The sequence below is a fragment of the Epinephelus fuscoguttatus genome, linkage group LG3 (assembly GCF_011397635.1).
Source record: "Epinephelus fuscoguttatus linkage group LG3, E.fuscoguttatus.final_Chr_v1".
NCBI classification, from domain to species: domain Eukaryota; kingdom Metazoa; phylum Chordata; class Actinopteri; order Perciformes; family Serranidae; genus Epinephelus; species Epinephelus fuscoguttatus.
In genome coordinates, this window is record NC_064754.1 from 44,731,501 (window position 1) to 44,757,213 (window position 25,713).

The 25,713-nt window shown below is 40.6% G+C and overlaps 1 protein-coding gene across 1 annotated transcript in view; it reads left to right on the forward strand.

Moving 5' to 3' along the window:
• LOC125886529 (FERM and PDZ domain-containing protein 1) overlaps positions 1-25,713 on the forward strand; it is a 49,763-nt gene that overhangs the window by 16,696 nt on the left and 7,354 nt on the right. The window contains exons 2-14 of the mRNA XM_049572791.1: positions 3,004-3,126; positions 4,333-4,496; positions 9,669-9,771; positions 9,899-9,944; positions 11,369-11,473; positions 15,758-15,853; positions 16,288-16,413; positions 16,610-16,729; positions 17,946-18,082; positions 18,462-18,681; positions 18,818-19,000; positions 21,443-21,587; positions 21,709-23,049. Of these exons, the coding sequence (XP_049428748.1) occupies positions 3,008-3,126; positions 4,333-4,496; positions 9,669-9,771; positions 9,899-9,944; positions 11,369-11,473; positions 15,758-15,853; positions 16,288-16,413; positions 16,610-16,729; positions 17,946-18,082; positions 18,462-18,681; positions 18,818-19,000; positions 21,443-21,587; positions 21,709-23,049 (2,905 nt within the window). The 5' untranslated portion in view covers positions 3,004-3,007. The remainder of the gene's footprint in view (positions 1-3,003; positions 3,127-4,332; positions 4,497-9,668; positions 9,772-9,898; positions 9,945-11,368; positions 11,474-15,757; positions 15,854-16,287; positions 16,414-16,609; positions 16,730-17,945; positions 18,083-18,461; positions 18,682-18,817; positions 19,001-21,442; positions 21,588-21,708; positions 23,050-25,713) is intronic.

Consider the following 25,713-nt stretch of genomic DNA (forward strand, 5'->3'; position numbering starts at 1 on the left):
GTTCAGACCGCCCTTCTTAAGATATACCTTTCAGAAGATATATCTTCACTAAGGAGACTCTGGGAAACAGCCCGTAAGCTTAAGGGAGACCTTAAGATACAACTTACGATGCACGTAGCACTATGAAGGCTCTTGGAAACAGGGCCCTGTTTGATAACCAGCTTTGTAGTACCAATAATCCAGACGGCCACTGTTAGGGTTAGTCAAATCAGATATCAAGGAGATATTCTGGGTAAGTTGAACTGGCTTCATAGTACAGGCCTCAGGATGGTTTGGTATGAATACACAAACTGTTAGTCCTACTTGATTGTTGTAGATAATTCATTCATCTGTTCACTTATTCATTCACTGCTTACATGCTTTTCCATCTGTCATTCAGAGTAAGGTGATTCTACATTAACGCTCATGAGTATATGAATATCGGTTTCCCAGTCACAGTCTAGTAGATTCAACCTTTGATCATGTGAAGGGGGGTATTGGGTAACAGCTAATGACTGAGTCTTTGTCTGACTGGCTCAGTCATCAGACTGGGAAGAGTTATGTTTACTGACAATGCACAGTTAATCGAAATATTATTGAAATCACAATATGGTCAAGTGCAATATCCAACGGCGAAATATGTCACAACATAACATTATAAATTAAGCTATGTAGTGCTACACAGATGCCCAGGCCTAAAAGTCCTATTCAAGACACGAGGTAACATGCTTGTTTGGTACAGACCCCAGCATCCAAATCAAAATCACAACTCATATTCCAGTTGCAATATATTTAAAAAATAATCTTAATGCGCTTTTTTTTTTTTTTTCATATCATGCAGCCCTGCTTGCTAATGTTTGGACCCTCCGACGAGCCTGTGCTAGTTTACGTAGCAAAACAATAAAGCTCACTAAACTAATTTAAGATCAAACAGCATTGTTCTGTGTGAGTGATCCTTACTATAAAAGAAACATTTACATGTGCAAGCATATTTGGTGTGTTTAAAGCAACGTTTGTTCAAGCCATTTGTAATTTAGTGAGACTAATCTAATGACACTCACGGAATTGTGTAGGTCCAAAAAGCCACATGATGTAAGTATTGTCATGTCGATTTTTGGAAGGGTTTAAACTGCCATGTAGCCCAATTTTTTAACTGCGTAGATTTATATATGGGCTCTAATGATTAATTTATTAATCAATCAGTTGATTGACAAAAAAATTTAATCATTAATTCATTATTTCAGTCATTTTTAAAGACCAAATCTGTTGTGACAATTTGATGTTTTTCCTTGTCACTTATGATCTTGAATTGGGTATCTTTGGGTTTTGGATGACTGGATGTACAAACCAAGCAATATGAATACGTCACCTTGGGCTCTGAATAATTATAATGCACATTTGCATACTTTTCACCAACATTTTCTAGACAGAATGATTAATGGAGAAGATAAAAGTCAGATTAATCAATAATAATAGTAACATCGCCAAATAAAACCATCTCAGTCCATTTTCAAGTATATCTTGCCCGTAAGGCCACCATAAATGTCTTTAGGTCTTTGTGTGTGTGTGCCTGTAAACTGATCCAGCATTACCTAGAATATTGCAAGGTTTCAAAGACCCATTAACTCACAGCTACAGGTCCATGTATTAGCCTGACTACACCCCACAGACAGCAGACATGACCATGTCCATTACATCCAGCTCACCAACCACCACAGCCTGTCAGCAGCCATTTCTGACAACCACCTGCTTCACAGCAAACACAACAGGGACCCATTTAAAAGAGACACCACTGTTATTGATCATTAGGAATTATTGATATTGATGTTACTGAGGCTTGAATGCAACATGCAGGGAATTGGCTCATAACTCAGGCTAAGAGCCTATTAGGCTGCCTGAAGTCACAAGTGACATCATTCTTGGCTTCATCCCATGTCGAATACACAGAAGTCCCACTGCCAAGCCACACTGTGTGTGTGTGTGTGTGTGTGTGTGTGTGTGTGTGTGTGTGTGTGCTGTGTCTCTGAAGCGCTGCAGGCTTTTGCACTCCTGAGATTAACTTGCATCTAGCATTCTGACTGTAAAAATTTGATGGAGTTGGATTTTACAGACTTGTGAAAACACTGATTAAAACAGTCTTCACTTTCTCTCATTATATTTATACGTTTTTTTTTAAATGTACAGAAAACACTAGCTGTTCATCAGTCTGGAAATCTCAACCATTTTCATTCCCAACTCATCAAATACTGCTGCTTTGTCACTGATTTCGCATTCAGACACTGATGCAAAAAGGTACCTTTCACAGTGGTATGATATGCCACCACTTTGAGTGCAGCCGGCAAAAACGTAATATAATGAGCTGTAAAGTCTGTACAGGGATGGGTCCAGCAAACCCCGGACTTTTACCCAGGAGCCCGCTTTTTGCTTTCCGTGTGAACATTGAGCCAAATCATGATGGGGTTTTTTCTAAACAACAGATGCAGTAGGATACCTACCAGGTCAAATGTAGATGTGAAAAAGCTGCAATATTTGAAACTGGGAGTAGAATGCATTGGATATCTGATATTGATGAGAGTTTAGCACCAGGACTCTCTGCCTCCTGATTGACATGTTTATATTTCACATAAACTGTGTGTAATAAGGGACGTAGCTGCAGCAACATCACCCATTGGTTTGTGGACTCCATTTTGGAACCTCAAGTTCGGCATTTTGGCCATCACCATCTTAGATATTTGGAGCCAGAAGTGACGTTATTTGGATAAGAGGGTGGAGCTGTGAAGGAGAGAGGGGTGGATCTGACTTAAACACTGTGGCGATGATGACTAGCTTCTGGAGCCAGCCTTAAGTGGCCATTAGAGGGACTGTGCCGGCATTTTGGGTTGGCTTCATTTTCCAGCCCTGGAAGTTGATATTTCCTGGTTGGAATTCTGCACTTAATGTTTCATCACATTCCACCTACATTTTGTCAATAATGTCAAGCCATTGAACCAGTTATACTGTATGTGTGACTCCTTTTGACCCTAGGTAAATGGAGGTGCAGGACAGGAGCCGCTCGCCTTCCCGTAGAACTAGTCGGGTGGAGCAGGTGGTGGGACGATGGCTGAGACGATCCCGGGACCTGGGCAGCAGGTCCCACTCTCTGAGCAGGTAAACCTCTGTTTTTGTCTTATTTTAAATATTAATTCTCCATGTCTTCTGACCTTTAGGTCTTTGACTGAGGAAGGGGCCTGTATGAAAATATGGAGATCATTGGAAATCCTTTAGCTGCATTACTGCAGTTTTGTCCATCAAATAACAAATAATTTCTGTTGTATTTTGATACCTTCTGTTGTATTTATGCTTTCTCCCCTTATTCTTATATTATATACGATTAAGAATTTGTCACTACAAAATTGACCACACTGACAGAGCAGAAATGCAAAAATTACACAAGGTGAGATTCTAAAGTTTTATGCCTCCACTTTGGCAATAATTGTGGCCGGAGGCATTATCTTTTCAGGTGTCCACACGTCCATCCGTCACTCTGTCCATCTGTCCTGCCTGTTCTCATAAACACAATATCTCAAGAACTCCGTTAGGGAATTTCTTCAAATTCGGCATAAACTGCCACTTGGATTCAAAGATGAGCTGATTAGATTTTGGTGGTCCAAGGTTCAAGGTCAAAGTCACTTTAACTTCACCTGTCTTAATCTTGTGAAATGGATAACTCAAGAAAACCATGACAGAATTTCTTTTTCTTCCCTCAGACATTCACTTGGATTTGTCAATGATCTGATTAGTCGAAGGTCATGGTCACTGTGACCTCACAAAACGTGTTTTTGGCTGAAAAAAAAAAACATACGCTAGTTCTTTTTTTTGTGGGGGGGAATTTTGCCTTTTCTGACAAAAATTCACACAAATGTGTTATGGGATAAAATGATGAGGTGATGACATTTTCTATCCAAAAGTTCAAAGGTCACCTTCACTGTGACATCATAATGTTCTGCAAAAACACTTCTGACCATTATTCAGTGTCATATCTCAGGAACAGAGGGGGAGACATTTGGTCAGATACTGAATTGGTGACACTAATCTTGGGTGTCCATCTCGAAACTGTGCTGATTGTGTAGATCGTCTTTATTGTTGAGGGAAGATGACTGTGAAGCATCCACATTTTAGAATTTGTAGCTTCTTTGTAGCAACATTCATATTTGAAACGTTGTATACTGTCATGGCTACATATGTGTTTGGACTGACGTGGATGTAAACTGTGAATGCAACCTGGCTAGTAAGCAGAGGCATATCACCATGAGGCAGTAATTCTATTTTATTTTATTTTTTTCCTTTAATTTATGTCCACTTGCTCCTCTCCAGAGACCGGGTTGCAGTGGATGGGAAGCCAGCAGAGTGCAGTGGCTCTGATCAAAGGAATTACCCTTTCCGCTTCATTGTTCAGATCCAACGGGACCCAAACCTCAACTCTCATGGCCTCACTCTGTCTTCCCAGAACCCCATCCTGGTGCAGGAGGTCACCCCAGGTATGGCATGACTTATGAAATGGAAACATGGAGGAGAGAAAAAGCAAAGCAGCATTAACAAAAAGGTCTTAAACTAGTGCAGACAAAATATGAATTAGTTATGGCAGCTAAGTCTGCCTCTTCTGAGGGAGCAGTTATGAAGCTGGTCTGTGAACTTTGAATGGAACTGATACTACAAATGTTGCTGTGTTCATACATTTTTCTTCTATACACAGATATGTAACCCTTGTCCCTAAAAGCAATGCAGCGCTTCTCACCCTGGACAAATAATGAGTAGAAGAAATACAATATTTCTCAGTAAAAGGGAGTTTGGTTTCATAGCTGACACTGCATGTTTAGGTGAGCCCAGCTATGTGTGGTTGGAACCTCTCATTCTCCCCAACACCAGCTCAGGCTCTGTTTCCCCTGGAGATCACATTCTACGTGCCAGAGTCCATTGCCAAGCTCTGCAGTGTTTTGGTCTGCTTTGTCAGTATCCACTGCCCAACAGGCACAGCGGCTACTGTTCACTTTGAAAGTGTCAAGTCTGCATAGCTTGGCCAGGGAATGACCTGTCCCACCCATGGGTGGGTTAGGGCTATACTGACAGATATGCAGGACATACCTGAGGATGTTGTTGGTACACTACCTAATATATTCTGTCCCTACAGGAACAGGGCTTTTTTCCATCCCTTTCTCCTTATTGTCTCTTATTTTGCATAAAGCATGTCTCCCCAGCAAATGGAACAGTGGAACTGTGCCAGATCACTGCAGGCCTCTGGCCAGTGTACAGGACCAGCTGTAAAAAGTGGGAACTCCAAGGGACTGTATGCTCATACTGCGGCACACAAAATCGCAAAAAAATCGGTGGCACCGATGTGTGTCTTTTTTGACATGATAAAAGCTCTCAGGTAGCACTTCCTCTCCAGGCTGTGTGCTGTCCCCAAGAACCTCTTCCAATCAAATGCCTCACACACTTTCTGTAATGTAATAGGTGAGTAAGATAGGGGTTAGTGGTGTTATCTGGGTCACAGTAAAGGTGTGATATGCAAAGCCTACAGCTGGAGGTGTGCCAGGGAACAGAGTCCTGCACCGGGTTAGGTACCAGATGGCTAACCTGCAAAAAGCTGTGTAACAAGTTAAAAAAAAAAGAGAAAAAAGGAAAAAAAGGAAAGAAAAAAAAATATATATATATATAACATGGCTTGATCATATAATATATTAATTCACGAGTACAGGCATGAGTAAAAATGAACTACACCCCGAAAGCAGCAGATGATAACAAATATCTATTTTTTTTAAATTATTATTGTTTATTATTAATGCAGTTCATTTTTGTTTTGACACAAGTGAAACCTTTGACCCTGACGTCACATTCATCACCGATGTGGAGTACTCCAGCAGTGAAAGTTTGAAGTTTGAGGATGAGGTAACAGCATACATTGAGTTCAAGACACCCAAGGAGGATCCTTTTGAGGTTTTATGGTGGTTGTACGAGCATGCTTAAATGTTTCCTAACCTGGCAGTTATTGTGCTACACATGATTAATCATTCAAAGGTTACTGAAATTCTGTTAAATAACACTGGTTTGTCTCATGGTTTGGTTTAGTCTCATGGTTTTGCTGGGCAAGGGTTAAAACATACTTTACCCTTTTGAGGGTCAAGCATCAAGTCATCAGTCAGTACGTTTACATGGACAGTTTAATTCCACTTTTAATTGGAATGAACGGCCATTCCATTAAAAGTGGTCATGTAAACGGTCATTCCGATTGAAAATTAAATCCGATTAAAGGGGGTGGTTTATTCCGTTTGTCATTCCGAATGAAAGAATTTTGTGTGCATGTATACACTCATTCCTCATTTCAGTCTTTCTGCGCATGCTCGTTTCCCTGCCCTTCTGGTGCGATGACATATATAGCGCGCATAGCAACGGGCTGCATAGCAACGGGCTCAGCTAGAGCAGTCGGACTCGTTGCACTCACCGGTTTCCATTCGCCACAGCACGGTCTTCTGCCTCCCTTCTCCTGCTCAACAGACGAAGCATTAGCAGAACAAGGTTGTTGTCGTACTGCTGCTTTAAGAATATAAGCAAAACACGCCCAAAAAAGGCACTAATAACGGAGTCGTCAAGAATCTTGTTATCCGGAGCGAGGACTACAGTGTTTTCTTCCTGTAAACGTAAACACTTAACATTCGCCCCGCCCCCTACCCAATCAGAAACCTTCCCTGCCCCAAACCTTGCGCAGACCTGAATAAAGGCAATTGAACTGATCTCCCATGTAAACCCTCATTCGGAATTAATATTTCCCATGTAAACTACCTGGAAACACTTTAATTCCGAATGATTTCATTCAGATTCATTTCATTCCGAATGAGAAGCCATCATGTAACCGTAGCCACTGAATCTCAAGAGTCAATTGACCCTCTGCTAAGTCCCGCCTCTTGAATGCAAACTGGCCAATCATAGCATAGCATCAGCCAGCTCTGACAAGAGTCAGCTGTTCTCCATAGACTTTCATTCAATTGTTTCTTCTTTTCTTCTTGTCTTTTCAGGCTGGTTTTCTGGGTTTGGAGCTAAAAATTGTGCCTGGGGCACACAGTGTTTATTGATACTCATTACCTGGATAATTTGGAAAGAGATATACATTTTTTTCCCAGTTCCAAAACCAAAATGACACCCTGAAAAGTGGGGGGCACATGACTATTTGAATATCCGTTTGTTGGGTAGCTACCATGTTTTCAGTTTTTGGATTCAGAAATTTTTATTTTTTTATTTTTTTTTGCCAAATGTAGGCTATCAATAAAGGCAAACTGCACAACCAAACCCTTTTTCTAAAAACTTACAAATAACAATACAAACAATACTGCAACAGCTTAAAAAAAAAAAAAGCAGGTAGGAAATCTGAATTCAGAATTGTCTGTGTAACTTACAAAGATCCAGTACATGCTAAAACAAATACTTACTGTAAAAAAATACTGTACTGTGAAAAATATGGCTATATAAGAACCTATTTTATTATTCTTATCTGACAAACAATGAAGCAATTACTTAAAAATCATTAAACGCATTTGCATATTATGTTTGTCTTATATTTGTACATGGAAGTACAGTTTACTACTGAGATGCAGAGCCGCCAGGATCTGAAACCCCTGAGGTTCAGGGGCAGATTACCTCGCTTTCTCCTGTCTGGCTCAAGTCCGCTCTGTCACCATCTGCTCCCCCGCCCCCCCAGACACACACACACACACACACACACACACACACTGTTGCTAATGTCTCCAGTTGTCCTGTTATGACTTGGCTCAGTTTTACCTCTCTCTCTGTGACTCTGGCACACGTTGCAGCATCTTGACAGTGAAATATGAATCCTTTATTTTAGAATTTAAGAGCTACTGCTGTCACCTGCAATTGTCTAAGTTCATTTTGGATGTAACAAGTAATAACTTGTATCACATTTGAATCACTCAGTATTCGAGGGTTATCTGATGCTGTTAAGACAAAGACATGCTAAAGATGCTGTTGATGATGGGAAAGTATTGGCAGGGAGTGGTCGGTGGACACAGTGATAGGGGTGATGAATTTCTTTGTTTATGAGAAACTATTATCTTCCTTTACGCAGTATCCATAGATTGCACACAGTTTAAGGTGCACCATTTGTACTTGCCTACAGGAATTTATGTATTCTGTCTGTAGTGAGAGCCACAGTTTTTGCTATGCTACATATTTCAGATTGTTTTAAATTCCAACTTTCCTCAGCATTTGTATGGTGGAAACTCAGGTCAACACTGTTCACGCCTTTGTTATGGTGGACACAAATGGAATTACAAGCTGTCTCCCAGGATATTAAATGTAATGAAAGAAAGAAAGAAAGAAAGAAAGGAAACGTGTTTAATAAAATCACGTTTTAGATAAGAAAAGAAAGCATCTTGTTAAGTTAGGCGTAAATAAAAAGCAAACCCGGGATTAGAACTATCAGTAGCTCTTTAAAGTGAAGTCTTCCCAATATTTAGTATGTAGAATTCCCAGTATTTAGAATATTTTCACTGCTTTACATTCATGTCAGACAATGATTCCAGCTGGAACATGAAGCTATTATAGTGCTCTCGTCAATGCCAGACTCCATTGAGAAAAACTGGGATTTAACATCACTGTACACAGGAGCTGCTGGTCTACCCTTGCCTCAATCAGTAAGTTTGTTTGTGTTTTAGTGTGACTTTGGGTTAGTTCAGATTCACCAAAGCCACACGATGACACAAACTAACTGACCGAAGCAGTGGTAGACCAGCAGCTACTGTTACCAGCATGCTAAAATTACTGTTTTTGTCAATGGAGTCTGGTGGCTTTGACCAGCGCATAGATGGGGAACTGAAGTTGTTAATGGCTTTTTGTTGGAATAGGCTGTCTGATGGAAAGGTAAAGCAGTGAAAATAAGATATTTTTTGGGGCTTTTTAGCCTTTAATGTATAGGACAGACAAGTGTGAAGGGGGGAGAAAGAGGCAGTGACATGCAGCAAAGGGCCACAGGCTGGAGTCGAACCCGGGCCGCCACGGCAACAGCCTTGTACATGGGGTGCCTGCTCTACCATTAAGTCACCAACACCCCGATATAGTGTACACTTAAACTGGTATTAATTATGGGGCTAAAAACACGTGGTATTAGCAGTAGATTTCTGAGCCTGCTTTTCCAAACTGGGCGCACACCGACTGACTTCTTCTGTATGTGATACACTGACTTTGAATAAAAACCCCATACAACCCCACTTCAAATCCAAACTATCACTTTAAGACTTAATGTAACAGTGCAGGCTTTGCCAAGGCTTTTCTTCCATTCTTCTCCTTATACAGTGACCTGAAGCAATTCCTACAGCATCCATTTAATGTTGCATACTGACCTATAGGGACAATAGATGAAGGTGACATTGGTGTTAAACACTGATAGAGTTGAGGAAGGTGTAAGAATGCTAAATGAGGCAAAGAGATACACAGTTGTTAGATATTTCCCAGATTGCTGGTATCCCTGCAATGGGATGGTGAGGTTTGGAGAGGCGGGTGAAAAATTATGCATCAGTGAGAGATGAAAGGAGATCACCAGAATACAAACTACTGCCTGTCATCAAGCCCAGTTGCAGTATGAATGCAGGCCAACTGAACACCCTCAGGCATGACAACACAAGGACGTTTTGTGTGTCCAGGTGGTCCTGCAGATGGTCGTCTCGTCCCTGGCGACCAGCTTGTGAAGATCAATAACATCGCTGTCGAAGACCTGACCCCGGAGCAAGCTGCTGAGATAATCAGGTCTACACCAGCAGCTCACAGACACACATGCACATGCATGATTATCAGTATACACATCACAAAGTGGTGTTTAAAATTAAGCTATGCACATCTGGTCTAACCTTCCCAGCCACCCTTTGTTTTTCAGGGAGTGTCAAGATACGCTGACAATGACTGTCCTCAGAACGATGCTGGTGAGTCTACTGTATCTAACTAACCACACACACACACACACACACACACAAACTGCAGAAATGTACATTTACACCTTAAGATGTTTAATGGATGTTCCAGCTGCATTGTAAATAAACTTCAACCATTTCCTTGTCTAAAAATGAACACACAGGCATGTATGTGTACACATGCTTGCCATAGATGTGTTGTGTCTCTATGCACATAGGATTTCAAAATGCTTTTGTCAACAAACCCATTAATCAACATACGGGGTCTTGTGATCAAGCCTCATTGCTAACAGGCCTGCCATCATCAAATTCCCACCACTACATCAGTGTTAACAATGACAACATGTTACACCCTCAGAAAGTGCCCCCACAGGCTCAGTTAGATACACACTCTATCGTGATCGCTCAGTCTACAGTATGTGTGTGTGTTGTTTAGGTTATGGATCTCAATCTGTGACGCTGACGTGTGTTTGCACTAAGGTAAAGTAGATGGGTAAATAAATGGCTGCTCATCATCCGCTCTGCTGATGGAAGCATCTTTACCCTCTGATTCATAGCTCAAAGTTCCTTCAAGAAATCATTATTGAGCTTTGAGGAATTATTATCATTTCCCAGAAAATATTCATCTGTCAGGCTCGTTGATGGAAACAAAACATCAAAAGAATTCTGAACCAAGGCAGTTAAGATTTTTATTATCATCAGAGAGTGGTATGAGAGCAGGAGGATTGTTTGACAGTTTCCTGTGGCGCTTTCAATCCAGCAATAACTGGTTTTGCAGTACTAAGGGCAACAATGTGCTTATCTCTGTTACTGAGCACCCGTACCTATGATTAATATGAATGCATAATGGATCTCTTCTAAATATATATCCCTTGATAGACTTGTAAAGTGAAACAGTATTACTGTCACTACATTAATGCATTAAAAAAAATGGATGTACCTATCTGTGTATCAGAATCATGTCCACCTTTCTGCAACATTCAGTGCTATCCAGCCTCCAGTGTGCACATCCTTCCCACACATTGCTTAGGATTCTATAGGACTTGTTACAGTTTCAACTTGTTTTTATAAATATGCTGATTCAAGAATATGCCATAAACTCTCTGTGCAGCACATGAGTTTCATGCTCTGTAATGGAACTATATTAAATTGTATTGTCCCTATCAAATGAAATGCTTTCGAATTCAACATGTCAGGGTATATAGTATTATATAGTATTATGAACCTATTAAAATTAAAATGTGTTTGGTGAAAAATTTGTATGCATACATGCAAAATCAACAGGCTGTGTATCTTATAATTTCTTCATATGTACCACTTCCCTGTGCTTAGCTGAAAATATACCTGTACCACATTCAGCCCTCATTTAATTATTTAAAAAAAAAAAAAAAAAAAAATCTGTGAATACCTGATTTATTGATTTGTGTTCCTCCCAGGGCCCAAAGTCATCATTCATCACACCAGAGAAGAGGGCCAAGCTCAGGTCCAACCCTGTGAAAGTTCACTTTGCTGAGGAGGTGGAGGTCAATGGACACTCTCAGGTGAGAACATGGGATGTAGTTATTCTGCACCCTCAACCCTGATAACTTGAACCTGAAACCTTGTATCTTCGGGTACTGTGGAAATTTTTACCCAGGATACACACAATGCATTTTAAGGAAGGAATGTAAATGTAGCACCTGAAAATGATAATTATATACAGTATATATATATATATATATATATATATATACACATATAGTGGATTCCCTGTTATTTTTAGCTGACATTTCATTCAGTAGTAGGCACTTATTTCTAGATCTTTTGTTTAAGTAGTTATAATTGGTTTTGCCAGCAGGGCGGCAGAGTGAAACTGTGTGTGGTTAATGACTGCCATGCCAAGTAGTAGAAGAGCAGAAGAAAAATAATCCACACACTGTTAATTGGATCCCGTTATCTTAAATGCAACATTTTGCTCAGATAGACCTCATCAGTCATTAACTAGTTTAACTTCAGCAGCAGAAACAGACTGACATTACTTTGAAGTGTTTTTTTTCTCTAGCAAGTACCACACCATCAACTATGTGTCATTAAAGAATTTGCTATTGAAAAGTGGTTGTTGTGTGAGGCCTTAAAATTGCTTGTAGTTCTTCTGCTGGATGTCTGTGATGTGGGGAAGCTTTGGTAGGGAATCCGCTGTAGCACCTGGGCAGGTGCTACAGATTGAGAGAATCTAAGATCTATGAGATCTGGATGGATGCAAGATTGATAGGCTTGAAAGGTCCAATGGCGCAGTGAGAGTATGTGGCGAAAGTGCTGGTGGAACCACACACGAGTAGCCACTTGTCTGAGCATGGAAGCAAAGAGAGGGTCTGACAGTATTATGCTCTGGGATATTCAGAGTGGCAAGTAATGTGCAATTTGCAGTCATTGTATTTGTACTCTTGTATGTAGGTTGAGGGCCACCATACTTCAGGGAACCTTAATTATAATTTGTCAGCGTGTTTGATACAATAGTCAGTGCTTTAAAGTGGGATTTATTATTACCATTTGTACCTTTGTATAATGACGAATAGTGATGTTTTATAATTGGTCAGTATTTTTCCATACTGTATGCAGTTTTTCTCTCATAAGCCTTGTTGTGGTTGGTAAGAGTTCCCATCCTGCCAGCGGATGTGAAATTAGCTGGATGAGGAGGACCACAGAGGCTTGAGTGCCCATTACTAATCACAGAGAAAACACCGATCAATATCTGCTTCATCCTCCAGTTCTCATGTCTGTGATTACAGGACAATAAGCATCAGATTAGGGAGAGACATACAGTGTGTGTGTGTGTGTGTGTGTGTGCGTGTGCGTGTGTTTTATCATTAAAATGGAGTGGAAACAAGACAAATAGGAAAATGGGAGGATGACAAGGGAGGGGTTATCTAAAATTTGAAAGCTCTCCATTTGAACTTCAAAATGTACAAACATTAATGTTGCATTACATCACAGTGTCAATACAGAACAGCACTTTCTAAAATAATAAGAGAACATGGATGAGGTGGGGAAAGATGACTCACCCCAGTGAACACGCTGGGCAGATAGAAACAAGCCAGAGGTTATGATGGAAGGAAATGCTCTGTGACTAGAGATGAAAGTGAGACACGGTTAATTTCTCTTCCGTGTATATATTTTATAATGTGTGCAGCTATTTTACTTTGTTAATTTGGCTAATTTAAAATTACAATATTTTTTAGGTGTAAAAGCAGAACTGCCTGTAAACTGTATCCAATTACATATCAATAGAACTGATACACATGCCATTTGGTGCGTTTCCATCTATTTGTTTTCATGTGAACTTTAATCGCAGAAAGAGGAATTGCAGTAAATTCAATAACAAAAAACACAAAAATGTTTTCATGCTTGGCTTATGTGGTGCATGGATCAAAGCAAATAGTGATACAATAGCAAAATGTGACAATGGAAACATCCATGCAAAGCATGTGACTTATACGCCCTCTGAATCTTCACAGACGAGACTAAAAATAGCAGCAGATCTATGTGTAGCAGAAAAGAAAATGTGACCTTCCTCAAATTATTACATGAAACAAACAGAAATGTCATATTTCCATCCTGTTTTTGACATAGTTTCCAACCATTTGAGCTTTGACTGACACTCTATAATGGTATCATCTCATTGTACCTTCTTCTTTTACAATGACACAACTGAGAAATTAACATCACCAGCTGTTTATCTCCATTACACAACTCCTGACATTTGTATAATGTTAGCAAATTAAAAAGATTTTTTTTCCCAATATTCTGGAAATTTGATTAAAATTTGAAAATCTACACACCCCTAGGTGTTTGATCAAACAAGGTGTGTTATTTGATTCTAACGTTAAAGAAGTATCTCGCTGCTGGAAAGATGGTCTTTTCATAAAACTGGGCTGTCTCTGCAGACAGACATCGATGCACATATTTTTGAAACTGGTGCTGCACGACCAGAGAAAACAGAAAAATAGAACTTTGGCATTTGCTTTTGCTTAAGAGGTAGAAAACCTACAACTACCAGAATGTACTGAGCTGCACTGGACAAATAAATGCACCTGCTGGTGGGTGACATAAAGTGAGCTCGTCCGTTTGACGCAAGAAACAATATGGTGGCTGGCAGGAAACAAACAATCTTGTATTGCAGGTAAACAGTAAGCAAAAATATATTCTAAAAACACTGCTGGAAAGAAATAGGCCATGCATAAACAGAATCTTGGTTCATATATTATCAGTACTGCTTAGTTTTACTGTTTGATTGGAGGTTTTTCAGACCTATTTTTACAATGTAGGAAACAGTATTGCCGTCTATTTCCTTTTCACATAGTCGTGTATTACAGCCAAAGAGTGCACTAAAATATGTTTCTGAATACATTTAGGTGAGAAATAACCAACATAGTAACAGAATCTTGGTTTATGTTTGATCAACACTGCTTAGTTTTACTGTTTGATCGAAGGTTGGTCTGAGTTTGAGGAAGAGAGACAAACAAATGCAGAAATATAATCTGTAGTTTGAAGAGCAGCTGTAGGGCCAGCAAAGATACTGAGATCCTAAATGCTAAACATGGACAGTCAGCTTTTTCCATAAAGGGCCGTCAACTCTGAAACACATTACCAACTGAAATCAAACTGATAACAGATTTAAAATCCTTCACAACAAAGGTTAAGTGCTGGCTAAAGGCAAATCAGAGCTGTACCCACTGTTAGCTAATTGCGCACAGATTTCTAAGGGGTATTAGTGTAAGTGTATCAGTGTATTGTGTATTTCAGCATAATGTATTGTGGTATGTGTTGTGATGTCTGTATTGTAGTGTAGTGGCATGTGTACTGTAGTATGTACACTGTGGTATACTGTATGTATTGTGGTAGATGTAATTTATTTGTGCCTTCCATGTTATATTGTATTGTGGTTTTGTGATGTTTAAAACTGTAGATTTTAATAACATTGTAGACCTACATGTAAAAGCCCAGCTGGGGACAAGAGTTGTAAATTAGCAATAGCTATAAACTCTCTGAGCAACACATCAGTCTCATAGTCTGTACTGGAACTATATGAAATTGCATCGTCGCTATCAAATAGAAAAAATAGAAGAAAAAGACTACCCTCGTTGTTATGATAGCTGGTGGAAAATCGGTATCCTTTTAATTTTGATTAATATCTTGAAATTGACTACCACTTTATTTCAGAATCGAATTTAGGATTTAACTCTCTCAGAGAAGTTGTTGGTCTGGCCCTGACTGTGTCTCTGAATAACTGTCTGATGTTGTCAGGCAGAAACCACTTGGCTGTTAACATGTCAAGTTTAAAGACTAAACAGGGGCAAACCGTTGCTGCTGACGCTGTCAAACAGTCTTCCTGACAAACTCAGACTTGCAAAATTAGCTTCTTTTAAGTCTCTGACAATGTATTCATATCAACAGGCTTTTGTTACCTTATTCAATTTAGGTCAGTTTCTCTGTATGTGTGCATGCAGGTTACTTTATATATGTATTATTACAATACATACAATAAGTAACATGTATAAGTGCATATTTCTCTTATTCTGTCTTTTATTCCTTGTAATTCACTTTGTAATCTTTGGTTTTGATTAAGTAATGATATTATTGTCGAAGACAAACATTCCAACAGGCAAAAAAACATCTAATGAAATCTACGTCTCAAACAGAGAGACAATCTGCTGTCTCTGCTTGACTCTGTCAAAAATGTCCCTGTCAGGCTGTTACTTACAATCCTCCTGAAGCAGAAAGCTTCATGCCCCTCACAGTTTGATTTGACACTTCCCCTGACCTCTGACCCCATGTCTGCTCCGTAGGGCAACTCACTGCTCTTCCTGCCCAATGTTCTGAAGGTGTATCTGGAGAATGGGCAGACCAAGGCCTTCAAATTTGACCCCAACACCACAGTCAAGGTACTATGATGCAGGCCACCATTTTGATATCCATTTATTATGATTTATAATTTTTACTGGATACTTAACAGCTGCATTAGAGTTTTGGTGGTTCAGTGAAGAAGCTGAGGTCCATGATGTGTTCAGGTAATGGAAGTATTCTCTGTGTTTCTTAATTGGGTCAAAAACTGAAGACAATTTTAATTCTCACTTAATATAACAAAAATATTTTGACTGTAGGAGTCAAGGAAGCCAACTCAATAAATATGAATCCATGGGATGCAGTGTCAAGTGTTTTTTCCATTATCAGATGCACTGTACACCAGTTTCCTCACCTGCTCAGAGTTTTGCTTGCTTCATTGAGACCTCAAAACCTCAGCTCTGCTCACCTCAGCAATTGTTCCCTGATGTCATAAACTATTGTCTCTCAAGATGTAATTTTCCCTGTGTATTAGGACATTGTGATGACACTGAAGGAAAAGCTTTCTCTTAGCCATATTGAACACTTCTCCCTGGTGCTGGAGCAGCAGCACAGCATTACCAAACTACTGCTGCTACATGATGAGGAGAGGATACAGCAGGTATACACACACACACACACACACACACACACACACACACACACATACACACATACTAAATCTGCGATAAGTGTTTGACATGTCTCCTCAATTGTACATATTTGGAAGTGGGTGCAATCTGTGACAGTACTGAAGTTTTTACCTGCATTCAGAGAAATACATTTGAAGCAATGTGTGCATGTGTGTGTTTGTTTAGGTGGTTCAGAAGAAAGAAGCCCATGACTACAGATGTCTGTTCCGTGTTTGTTTTATGCCCAAAACCCTCCAGACGCTGCTGCAGGAGGATCCAACTGCCTTTGAGTACCTCTACCTGCAGGTACATCAGTAAACTGCTGACCCACATATAAACTTCAGACTGCAGCAGTTACTGTAATTCTGCACATCATAGATCCATTCTGAAACATGTTAGAATTAATGACTTTAACATTTTATCATTAAGTTCCCCAAAAAGTCAAGTTATGGGTGCAGTTGACACATTTTACTATGATGTAAATGAGCAGACTGAAGCTTATCTTGCTTTGACAGTTTTATTCCTGCCCCGTTCCACAATAGAATAGACTTTATTGTCATTGTGCTGCAGTGCAAAACAATGAGATTAGGAGGTATTCCCGGAGTATACAATAAAACAAAATAAAAACACAATACAGACCACAAAACACTCAGGCACGTAAATTAAATAAAGGGGCACTTAAAATGGCATGTCAGTAAAATAGCATGATGTATAAATAGAAAAATATTAATAACTGTATGGAGCCTTTAAAAATAGTACACAGATTACAGTAAATTCTTGATATTTTTTAAACAAACAAAGTTTCTGCTATTGTTGTGGATATTTATTAAATTCTGCAAATACCAGTAGTTTACAAACCATGGATAGTCTTGAAATGTGTACCAAACATAATTGTAAAAGTTATTTTCATGTTATTACGTCACACCAGCTTTTCTCATTACAAGAAACTTTTACAAGAAACTTTTCTTGTAAAAAAAGAAAAAAATAAAAACTTTTGTTTTTGTAACAATATACAATTAGACCTGTTGTAACGTGAAACAAACCAGTGATTCATGACAAAACAAAACTGTTTTAGAGTGTCGCAGAGAAAAGTTGCAGCAGTGTGAACTGGCCAGTCTGAGCTTGACTCAAGCCGCTGATGGCATCACCTGCACCTCAGCGGGACAAATCGCTGGTGGCTGGTCTGAGAGCGTAAGGCTGGTCGCCTATTTCAACAGCCAGTCGGCTTATAGTTAAGTCTGCTGGTCAAATTAGACCACAGACAGTGTGTTCGCTCATTACCGCAGGTGCGCCGTCCCAATAGAGTCCTCTGTTTCCGTCCTCATGGTGGGACGGTGTTGGGCGGTAGGTTGCTGCTGCTGCTCACTGCATCTTGTTGTAGCAGTTTTGTTTTTGTTTTTTTGTTTGTTTGTTTGTTTTTCTGGCGTAGCTGGTGTTTTAGATATCGCTATATATTTTTTACAGATTAGTAATGTTGTTTTTTGACTGTTTTTTTACTTTTGTCTGTCTGTGTGTGTGTTAGGGGGTGAATGATGTGCTGCAAGAGCGTTTTGCAGTAGAGATGAGGTGTAACACCGCACTGCGTCTCGCTGCGCTGCACATCCAGGAGAGACTGGCAAGCTGTGGACAGTCACCAAAGACCAACTTGAAGATGATCACGTGAGACACACATTTTAAATTAAATTTAGATAAACTGAATGAAACTATATTTAAAATTGATCTTTCTCTTAGACCACAAAGCAAAGTGGGGTTCCATGCTGGCACTACCTTTTTGGAGGGACAATAATAAATATTCACTGAACATGTTTTTTTGAGCAGCCGCCTAACAGTCACACAGTTACACAAGTTGTGTAGTGCAGCTGCGGCCTTGTAGCACTCAGTCCCTCAGGTGAGGTGCATAAAGGATTCACAAAAAGGTCTGGGATGAAGGGAAAGCTATGCCATTCATATTTACTTTAAATTCACACATCCTAAATGCAGTTTCAGCTCTCAAGTCTTGTTCACACAACTGTCAGTCTGTGTTTCTGTGTTGCTCCAGGAAGACATGGGGCATAGAGAACTTTGTGTCATCCACCTTGTTGAGGAATATGCGAGAAAAAGATCTGAGGAAGGCCATCAGCTACCATATGAAGAAGAGCCAATCACAGAACGATCCCAAGCAGAAGGGTCTGTCAGTAGATCAGACACGGATAAACTACCTAGAGGAGCTGAGTGATCTCAAGTCATTTGGAGGGAAATCCTTCAGTGCCACCATGATGGTAGGGTTTTTTAACTGTTCACTGTATATGTTTATTTATTTATTGTTGAGATGTGGTTGTTTGAAGTTTGAATCTTCCCATTGTCTGCAATTCTTCCTCATCCGTCTCTCTGTTCAATGACCTCCCCACCCTTCAGCTTCAGGACAGGGAGTCAATGGTGACCTTGTTGGTGGGGGCACGCTACGGGGTGAGTCAGGTGGTCAATCACAAACTGAGCATCCTGTCCACCCTCACAGAGTTCACCAGCATCACACGCATTGAGCTGCTGCCTGAATCTGACAAGGTCAGCCTGGTCAAAATATACTTGCAGGATATTAAGGTAAGAGCAGAAATACACACACACACACACACACACACACACAAACACACACACACACACACACACCTACCTTATATACAAGACAAAATACTTTAAACATTGTCCAAAAGCACATTTAATTTGAAGAAACTGAATCAGCATTACAAGCACTGGGATTAGCCTGATGTGAACATTTTCAAACCAGTTCAATATTAAGCCAAACACCAGACTGGACCGGTATACCAAATTTTACCAGTTGTCCCTCTTGACTCAGCAGACGCTCCTGTGTGGAACATAATGACACTGTATCCCAACACTGTCAACTAGTGTTTGACTATGGCATAGCATCACGTAACATCTGAGCTGTCTGTCCACATTCAATCCATTAAATATGCACTGCTGTTACATCACGTAATCTAATCCTGAATCTATCAACTGTGTACTCGAGATCAGACTGGGTATGAAAGCACTTAAAAGATGAGTGAGTAGCCTACCTGCTATCTTCCTACGTTTGTAACGTTACTTTTTTAAACAGAAAACACATAAAATGAAAGGAGACAGTTTTACATTGTAATATCTACATGAAATGACAAACAATATAGCCAACAGCAGGTAGCCTAGTTTATAAACTTTCATCTTCCCTCCATCCAGTTGCCACTGTTATTAGGTTTTTGTAGTGGAATAAGGCCACGATCACACAGAAAGCATTTTGCAGGTTGCAAATCTCAAGACGCACAGCCTTTTTTTTATTTAATTGAATGCCAGTAGTTAAAAAAACGCCTGCTGCGCCTTTTTATTGTTGCCAGGCAACCACCACATCACCTTCTTACCCTATCCTTCCCATGAAATCTATTTATCTTTTTTTTTTTCTTTTATTCACAGTAATTAGTGTCTAGTTCCTCAAATGGACAGGCAGGGGGTACTTACTGTAGCTCTGGTTGAGGGTCAGAGGCTGTCAGCAAATAGTTTGCTGGGCACAGGGAACAGAGATCTGTGTGGGTACATGAGACCCCAAAAAAGAGGGTGGATCCTGAGGAAGTACCACCAGCTGGTCCAGGAGCTTTGCCTCCATGATGGTCGTTTCAAGTACTTCACTTATATGCTTCCACACCTTATGTTTTTTATTGAGATGGTGGTAACTGTGATTTGTAAAGTCACATAGCTCTGGGTATCCAGCAGCTGCTACCACCAGTTTCTCCTCAATTGTTTACCAACTGTAAACTTCTTGTTGTGACCACCACAGAAAGCCTGCTTCATGGATAAAGAGAGAGAGACGATGTGGGGTGCTTTTCCACTCTGAGCTGAAGTTTTTCAACAAGGCACATAGCAACGCAGTAACAAGCAAAAAGCTTCATTTTCATTAAAAACAATTACAAAAAGCCGTCTCCAGCTGCTAAAATGCTTTCTGTGTGATTGGGGCCTAAGAAGGTCTCATATAAATTATTCCTCATTTCAACTTCCTGAATCAGCTGTTCCTCCTCCATTGAGTTGCTTTCAAAGCAAGAGACAGGAATGAATACAAATATGGCGTCTGATGAAATTTCTGCTCAAGTCATCCAGTTAGGACACCTCTTTCATTGGTTGCAAATCCAAAATGTTGTCATATCAGCCCATCTGCCATGTCTCATCTCATCGCCCCAAAAAACACATGAACTTTTATGTAAACAGTGTGCGCCGCTCTCCCCCCTCCCACCTGTACTGAAATTTAATCTCCTTCATGTTGACGACACTGACCTCAGCTCAGCAGTAAACAGCACCCAGCCTGTCAGACACTAGTGGTTCTGTTAGTCCATTTATAAACATTATATTAGTCACGCTATCATATAGTTTATTACCAATGCAATATGAGTTGGATTTAGCGCTGTGATGCCATCAGCGCAGGTTGATGTAGGCTACTTTTTTAATTTGTCAAAACATGTCATAATGACAAAAACTGGTTCAGCTGGTTTGCATAAAATCAAACCAGTTTAAGCTCCTACACCAGACCAGACCAGCAAAACCATAAATTGACTCAACTCCAACAAGCACTGCTACAAAATTGGGTTATTATAGGTTGCATACCAATTAGCATTATTTGTTCACCCTTTGTTGGTGCAGTTAGATGCACCTGCAGTTCGGTCACAGGAGATTTAGGTCTGAAGCTCACCAATCAAACTGCTTAACAATACTTTGAGCATACAATCATTTAACATGTAGATGTTTTTTTATTGAGATCAATTAATTCAAAATTGTTTTTTTTTTTTAAATAACCAGTTACCTTATTTTGTGCACTTTCCTGTAAACAATGTGCAGACATTAGTATGAAAAGAAGAAAAATAGATTTTTAAATCAGTATAATGAGCCTTTCGGATAAGACAGGATTACTGTGTGCCAAGTGTTTTCCCCTGGTGAAACTGTCTTTCCATGCCCTCTCTTTCCTCATCTCATTATCTCATATCATCTTGTCTTTTTTCTCATAAAAAGCCCATCACATTGCTATTGGAGTCAGCAGCCGCCAAAGATATGTCCTGCCTAATAGCAGGGTACTGTCGAGTGTTTGTTGACCCTAACCTCAACATCTTCCCCTGGATACATGACTCCAGGAAGCACAAAGTGTCTGCTGAGGAAGGTACACATTGACAGTAATGTACAGCCATAACAATGATGCATCCATCCATAAAGTCTCAAAGCAGGATATTGTAATCAATAAATAACTATTGTCTTGTTTTTGTGTTGGTGTCCGGTCACAGGTTATGTGTCACGGTGTGGCAGCGACTCAGACTCCTCAGACCTGGACATGGAACCACTGGTCACACAGGTGTCTCATGACGAAAAGCCCTGCCCTCGTGTCAGGTCCTCATCAGACCCAGAGGGAAGAAAAAGGAAAGACAAAAACACAAGAAGAAACAAAGATGGCAAAGAAAAGGGGGATACACCTTGGGAGGATAAAAAGCAAAAGGAAGAAAAGGATGCTGACCCCAAAAAGGAAAATTCTCCCCTAGATAAGAATAGAGAAAGTGAGAATGAAGATACGGAGCAGAAGGAGGAGTCGGAGGAGAGAATGCATGATGGTCGCCAAATGCCGATCCAGATAACAGACAATGATTCAGGGGACCATGGGGGAAAAGTGGGACAACAAGGTGAAACGGGAGGTGGAGAAGCAGTGCGAGCAGCAGAAGAGCAGCCATCTGTGTCAGAAGCATCAGATTCTTGTAATACTGACTCTCGTGTCCTCACCAGCCCCTCCAGTGACTCCCTCGATGCTTTGGAGGAAGATGACTTCGTTTCATGTTCTTCTTCCTCTGTCCACCCCAGTGCTTCTTCTCAAACTCTTGCCCATAGCCACGCTCCCCTCCACCTTCACCCATACACTTATAAACACATTCAGCCCCACCTCCTTGCCCCGCCACCAGCTCATGCCCATCCCCTCATCCACCTCACAACTCAAGACAAAGGAGGAGGCTGCAGGAGGTCAGGCGACGGAGCCGATCCCCAACTCCTCACTCCCATCTCCCCCTCTTCGAGTCTTCACCACAACCAAAAATACCCAGGTAACCTCTGCTCTGATGACACTTCCCTGTGTTTCGCTGACCTCTCCCGCCTTGTGGACTTCCTGCCGAGTCCTCCAGAAGTCAGTGAGGAAGAAGATGAAGAAGAGGAGTTGAGGAGGAGGAGGAGGAGGAGGAATATGTTGAAAGAAACAGGGGAGTCAGAAAGAGGAGCAGGTGAAAGAGGAAGCGAAAGCAAGGAGGGCAGTGTTAAAGAACATCCACTATCCCCTTCTCCATCCTCCCCCTCTTCCCACATGGACTATGTGTTTAACTTTGACCAAAGCGATGCTCGCTGCTACTACAAACTCTGCTCCAACATCACCCCCGACAGCGCCCGCAGTCTTCCCCACCCCCTGCATCAGAATGAGGGAGAAGACTGGGACCAGGAGGGAGATCCAGCTAAGGCGGTTGACCTGGAGCCTGTCCCCATCCTTCAGCCACCACCTGGCTTTGGAGACAGCAGCTCTGATGAGGAGTTCTTTGATGCCAGAGATGGCTTCACCTCGCCGGAAGACTCGACCTCAGGGGCCATACCAAGAGGTGAGTTTTTGTTGTTAGTCTGATCACATGAATCTTCTGTCATTTTCCAACCCTGTAAAGTGATGAAAACACAGACTGTTACTTCAGCTTTCTGCTGCCATCTAGTGGTTGTTTTAAATCCACATAGAGCAATGTCACATAATTGCCAGGAAAATAGCAGACCACACTTCTGGCTACACTTACTGGAACAGTGACTTGGATGTGGTCCACTGACTACATAGATTCAGACTATAGAGCCTTTAGAGCCCAGTGCATCATGCTCTCTTGCCAGAAAAGAGACAGCATTTCCTCCATGACACTTAAGCCCCGTTTCCGTGTAAAACTTTAGGTATAGTGCCTGTAGAACCAAAAGTAACCAGTATGAACATGTACCAAGACCCGAGACAGACAATACTCTTACATGTGGGTGGGGTTGTATTTCCTTTTCACTGGTGACACAGAGGAGCGTCTGCATCTTGTTTATCAACCACAGAATGGGGTTGCACACTAACATTTTCACGAAAAAAAAAAAAACAGGCTGGAGTGAGTCTTTCTCAATAGGATATTTAAAAAATAGAGGGCTTGTGCATTGAGTCCTTGTCAGACAAGAGCAGGGGTTTAGTGCTGCAAGAGTGCTTTGACATGTTTTTTTTTTTTGGAAACAGAATATTTTCAGTTCACAAAATCCAGTTGAAATTCATAAACATTTTTAAACAATTTAAGGTCCGGTCATCACTAAAGTGTATGTCATCCACAGCCCAGTGCAGACCAGATTCACGACAAGATGAAAACATTTAGAACGTTGCAGAGAAAAGTTGCAGCAGTGTGAACTGGTCATCTGAGCTTGACTTAGGCCTGCTGATGGTGTCACCTGTAACTCTGCTGGTCAAATCTTCGGTAGCTAGTTTTAGAAATAAATGACGTAAAACTTGTCACGTGTATCTACAGCCAGTGGGCTTGTAGTGAAGTCCACTGGTCATGTCAAAATGACCGCAGGTGGCGTGTTAGGTTGCTCAGCAGGTGCTCTGTCCCTGCCGAGCCCTCTCTGTCCATCCCGTCAGATGGTGGGTCGCTGCTGCTTGCTGTATGTGTTTATGCCCCCTCATACACACACATTCTCATTGACTAACTAATAAGCGCTGCTTATTTATATTATTGTGGCATATTGATCATGATTATAGTCCATCTGATGCTTGTTTTGTTTCTGTTTTTCACCGTTTCATCACTACTACAAATACAACTGTCACCAGTATCTCACTGTCACTATTCTCATTCATATTTTAAGAAGCTACAGATTATATTCAGCCACAAAATAAGCCTGAAAAGCAGGAAATCAAAACAGAAGAAAGGAGTTGTTGTATAGAGATGATACATCTTATCTAGTTGCATTGGTGTGAACCGGCAGGTTTTTAGGACGCTGCAGAATGGTGCATTGCAAGTAGTTGCCTGTATTTCGTCGCAAATTCTTGGTCTGAACTGGGCTTAAGAAGGACAATAAAATAAGTGGAATGGTCAGTTATACTGACATTAAGGTGTGTTGAATGATTCACATCATCAACTCGTACTGATAAAGAGAAGAGAGCTTTCCACCTTTAAAGTTGCTGGCAGAGGCAGTAAAACATCCTTTCATTTTACAGGTATAGTTGTAGTTAGGTCTAAAAAAACTTGCCACTCTATGAACAATGGTTAAATAAGCTTCAAAACCAGCCTCTACTCAGCCCTGAGCAAGAGTGATGGTTCTCTATTGACCAACCATCAGACTGGGTTTCTAGCTCCACCTCTTAGTATCAGGTCAGTGTGCTAGGTACCTCAAAAGAGGGGTGATGAAAAATGGGGATGGTATGTAATGGTTCTATGATACCATGCACAACTTTTCACAATGGAAATGCAGAAATAACCGGTCTGATAATGAACTAAAGTGAAGGAAACCAGACTGCTTGGTGAAAACGAGGCTTTACTGTATCCATTAGCTGTTAGCAGCTCTACTGCAGGGAGATTTCCCCTTAAGATTTACCAAGTGGTTTCACTGAAACCATGTTTAAGGCCCAAAGATGTCCACCTATCCAGAAGTTCACACAAAAAGATACTAGAGTACAAAAAGTATAAAACCGAATACTAATTTGTGCAACAGAGCTCCATTTTTTCCTTCTTTCATGTCCCATCAACCATCTTACAAACCCTTCCATTTATCTTGTGTCCGGAACCACTGGGTTTAACCAGCTACAACAGTAAATTGCTATTTATGCATTGATGCAACACCATTAACTTTCGACTGTCATTCATAATAGCAGTCACTGCACTCTGCAGAATGAAGACTTTTACGTATAATACAACCAACACGCAGCAGTGGAGGGGCGAAATGATAATGGAGACCTTGAAGGGAATTATCCCGCTAATACCATGGTCAATTACCAAAGAAATAAAAAGTAAGAATATTCATTTATATTTTTATGCTTTTTGCAGTCAACATCTAAACTTTTTCACAAGCCATAGTTCAGTTTCCTTGGTAACACATGAGGGTTTACCTAATACCTGTAAAAATCATTGCCGCCCCATAAGGTTCTTATGCAATGGAAATGTTATTCATTACTCCAGTAAATAGGACCTTAGATACGACCGAGCAACAGGAGATATTCTAGTCCGCCAAGCTCATGGAACCCTTTGGCCCAGCTATTAGCCAGAAAA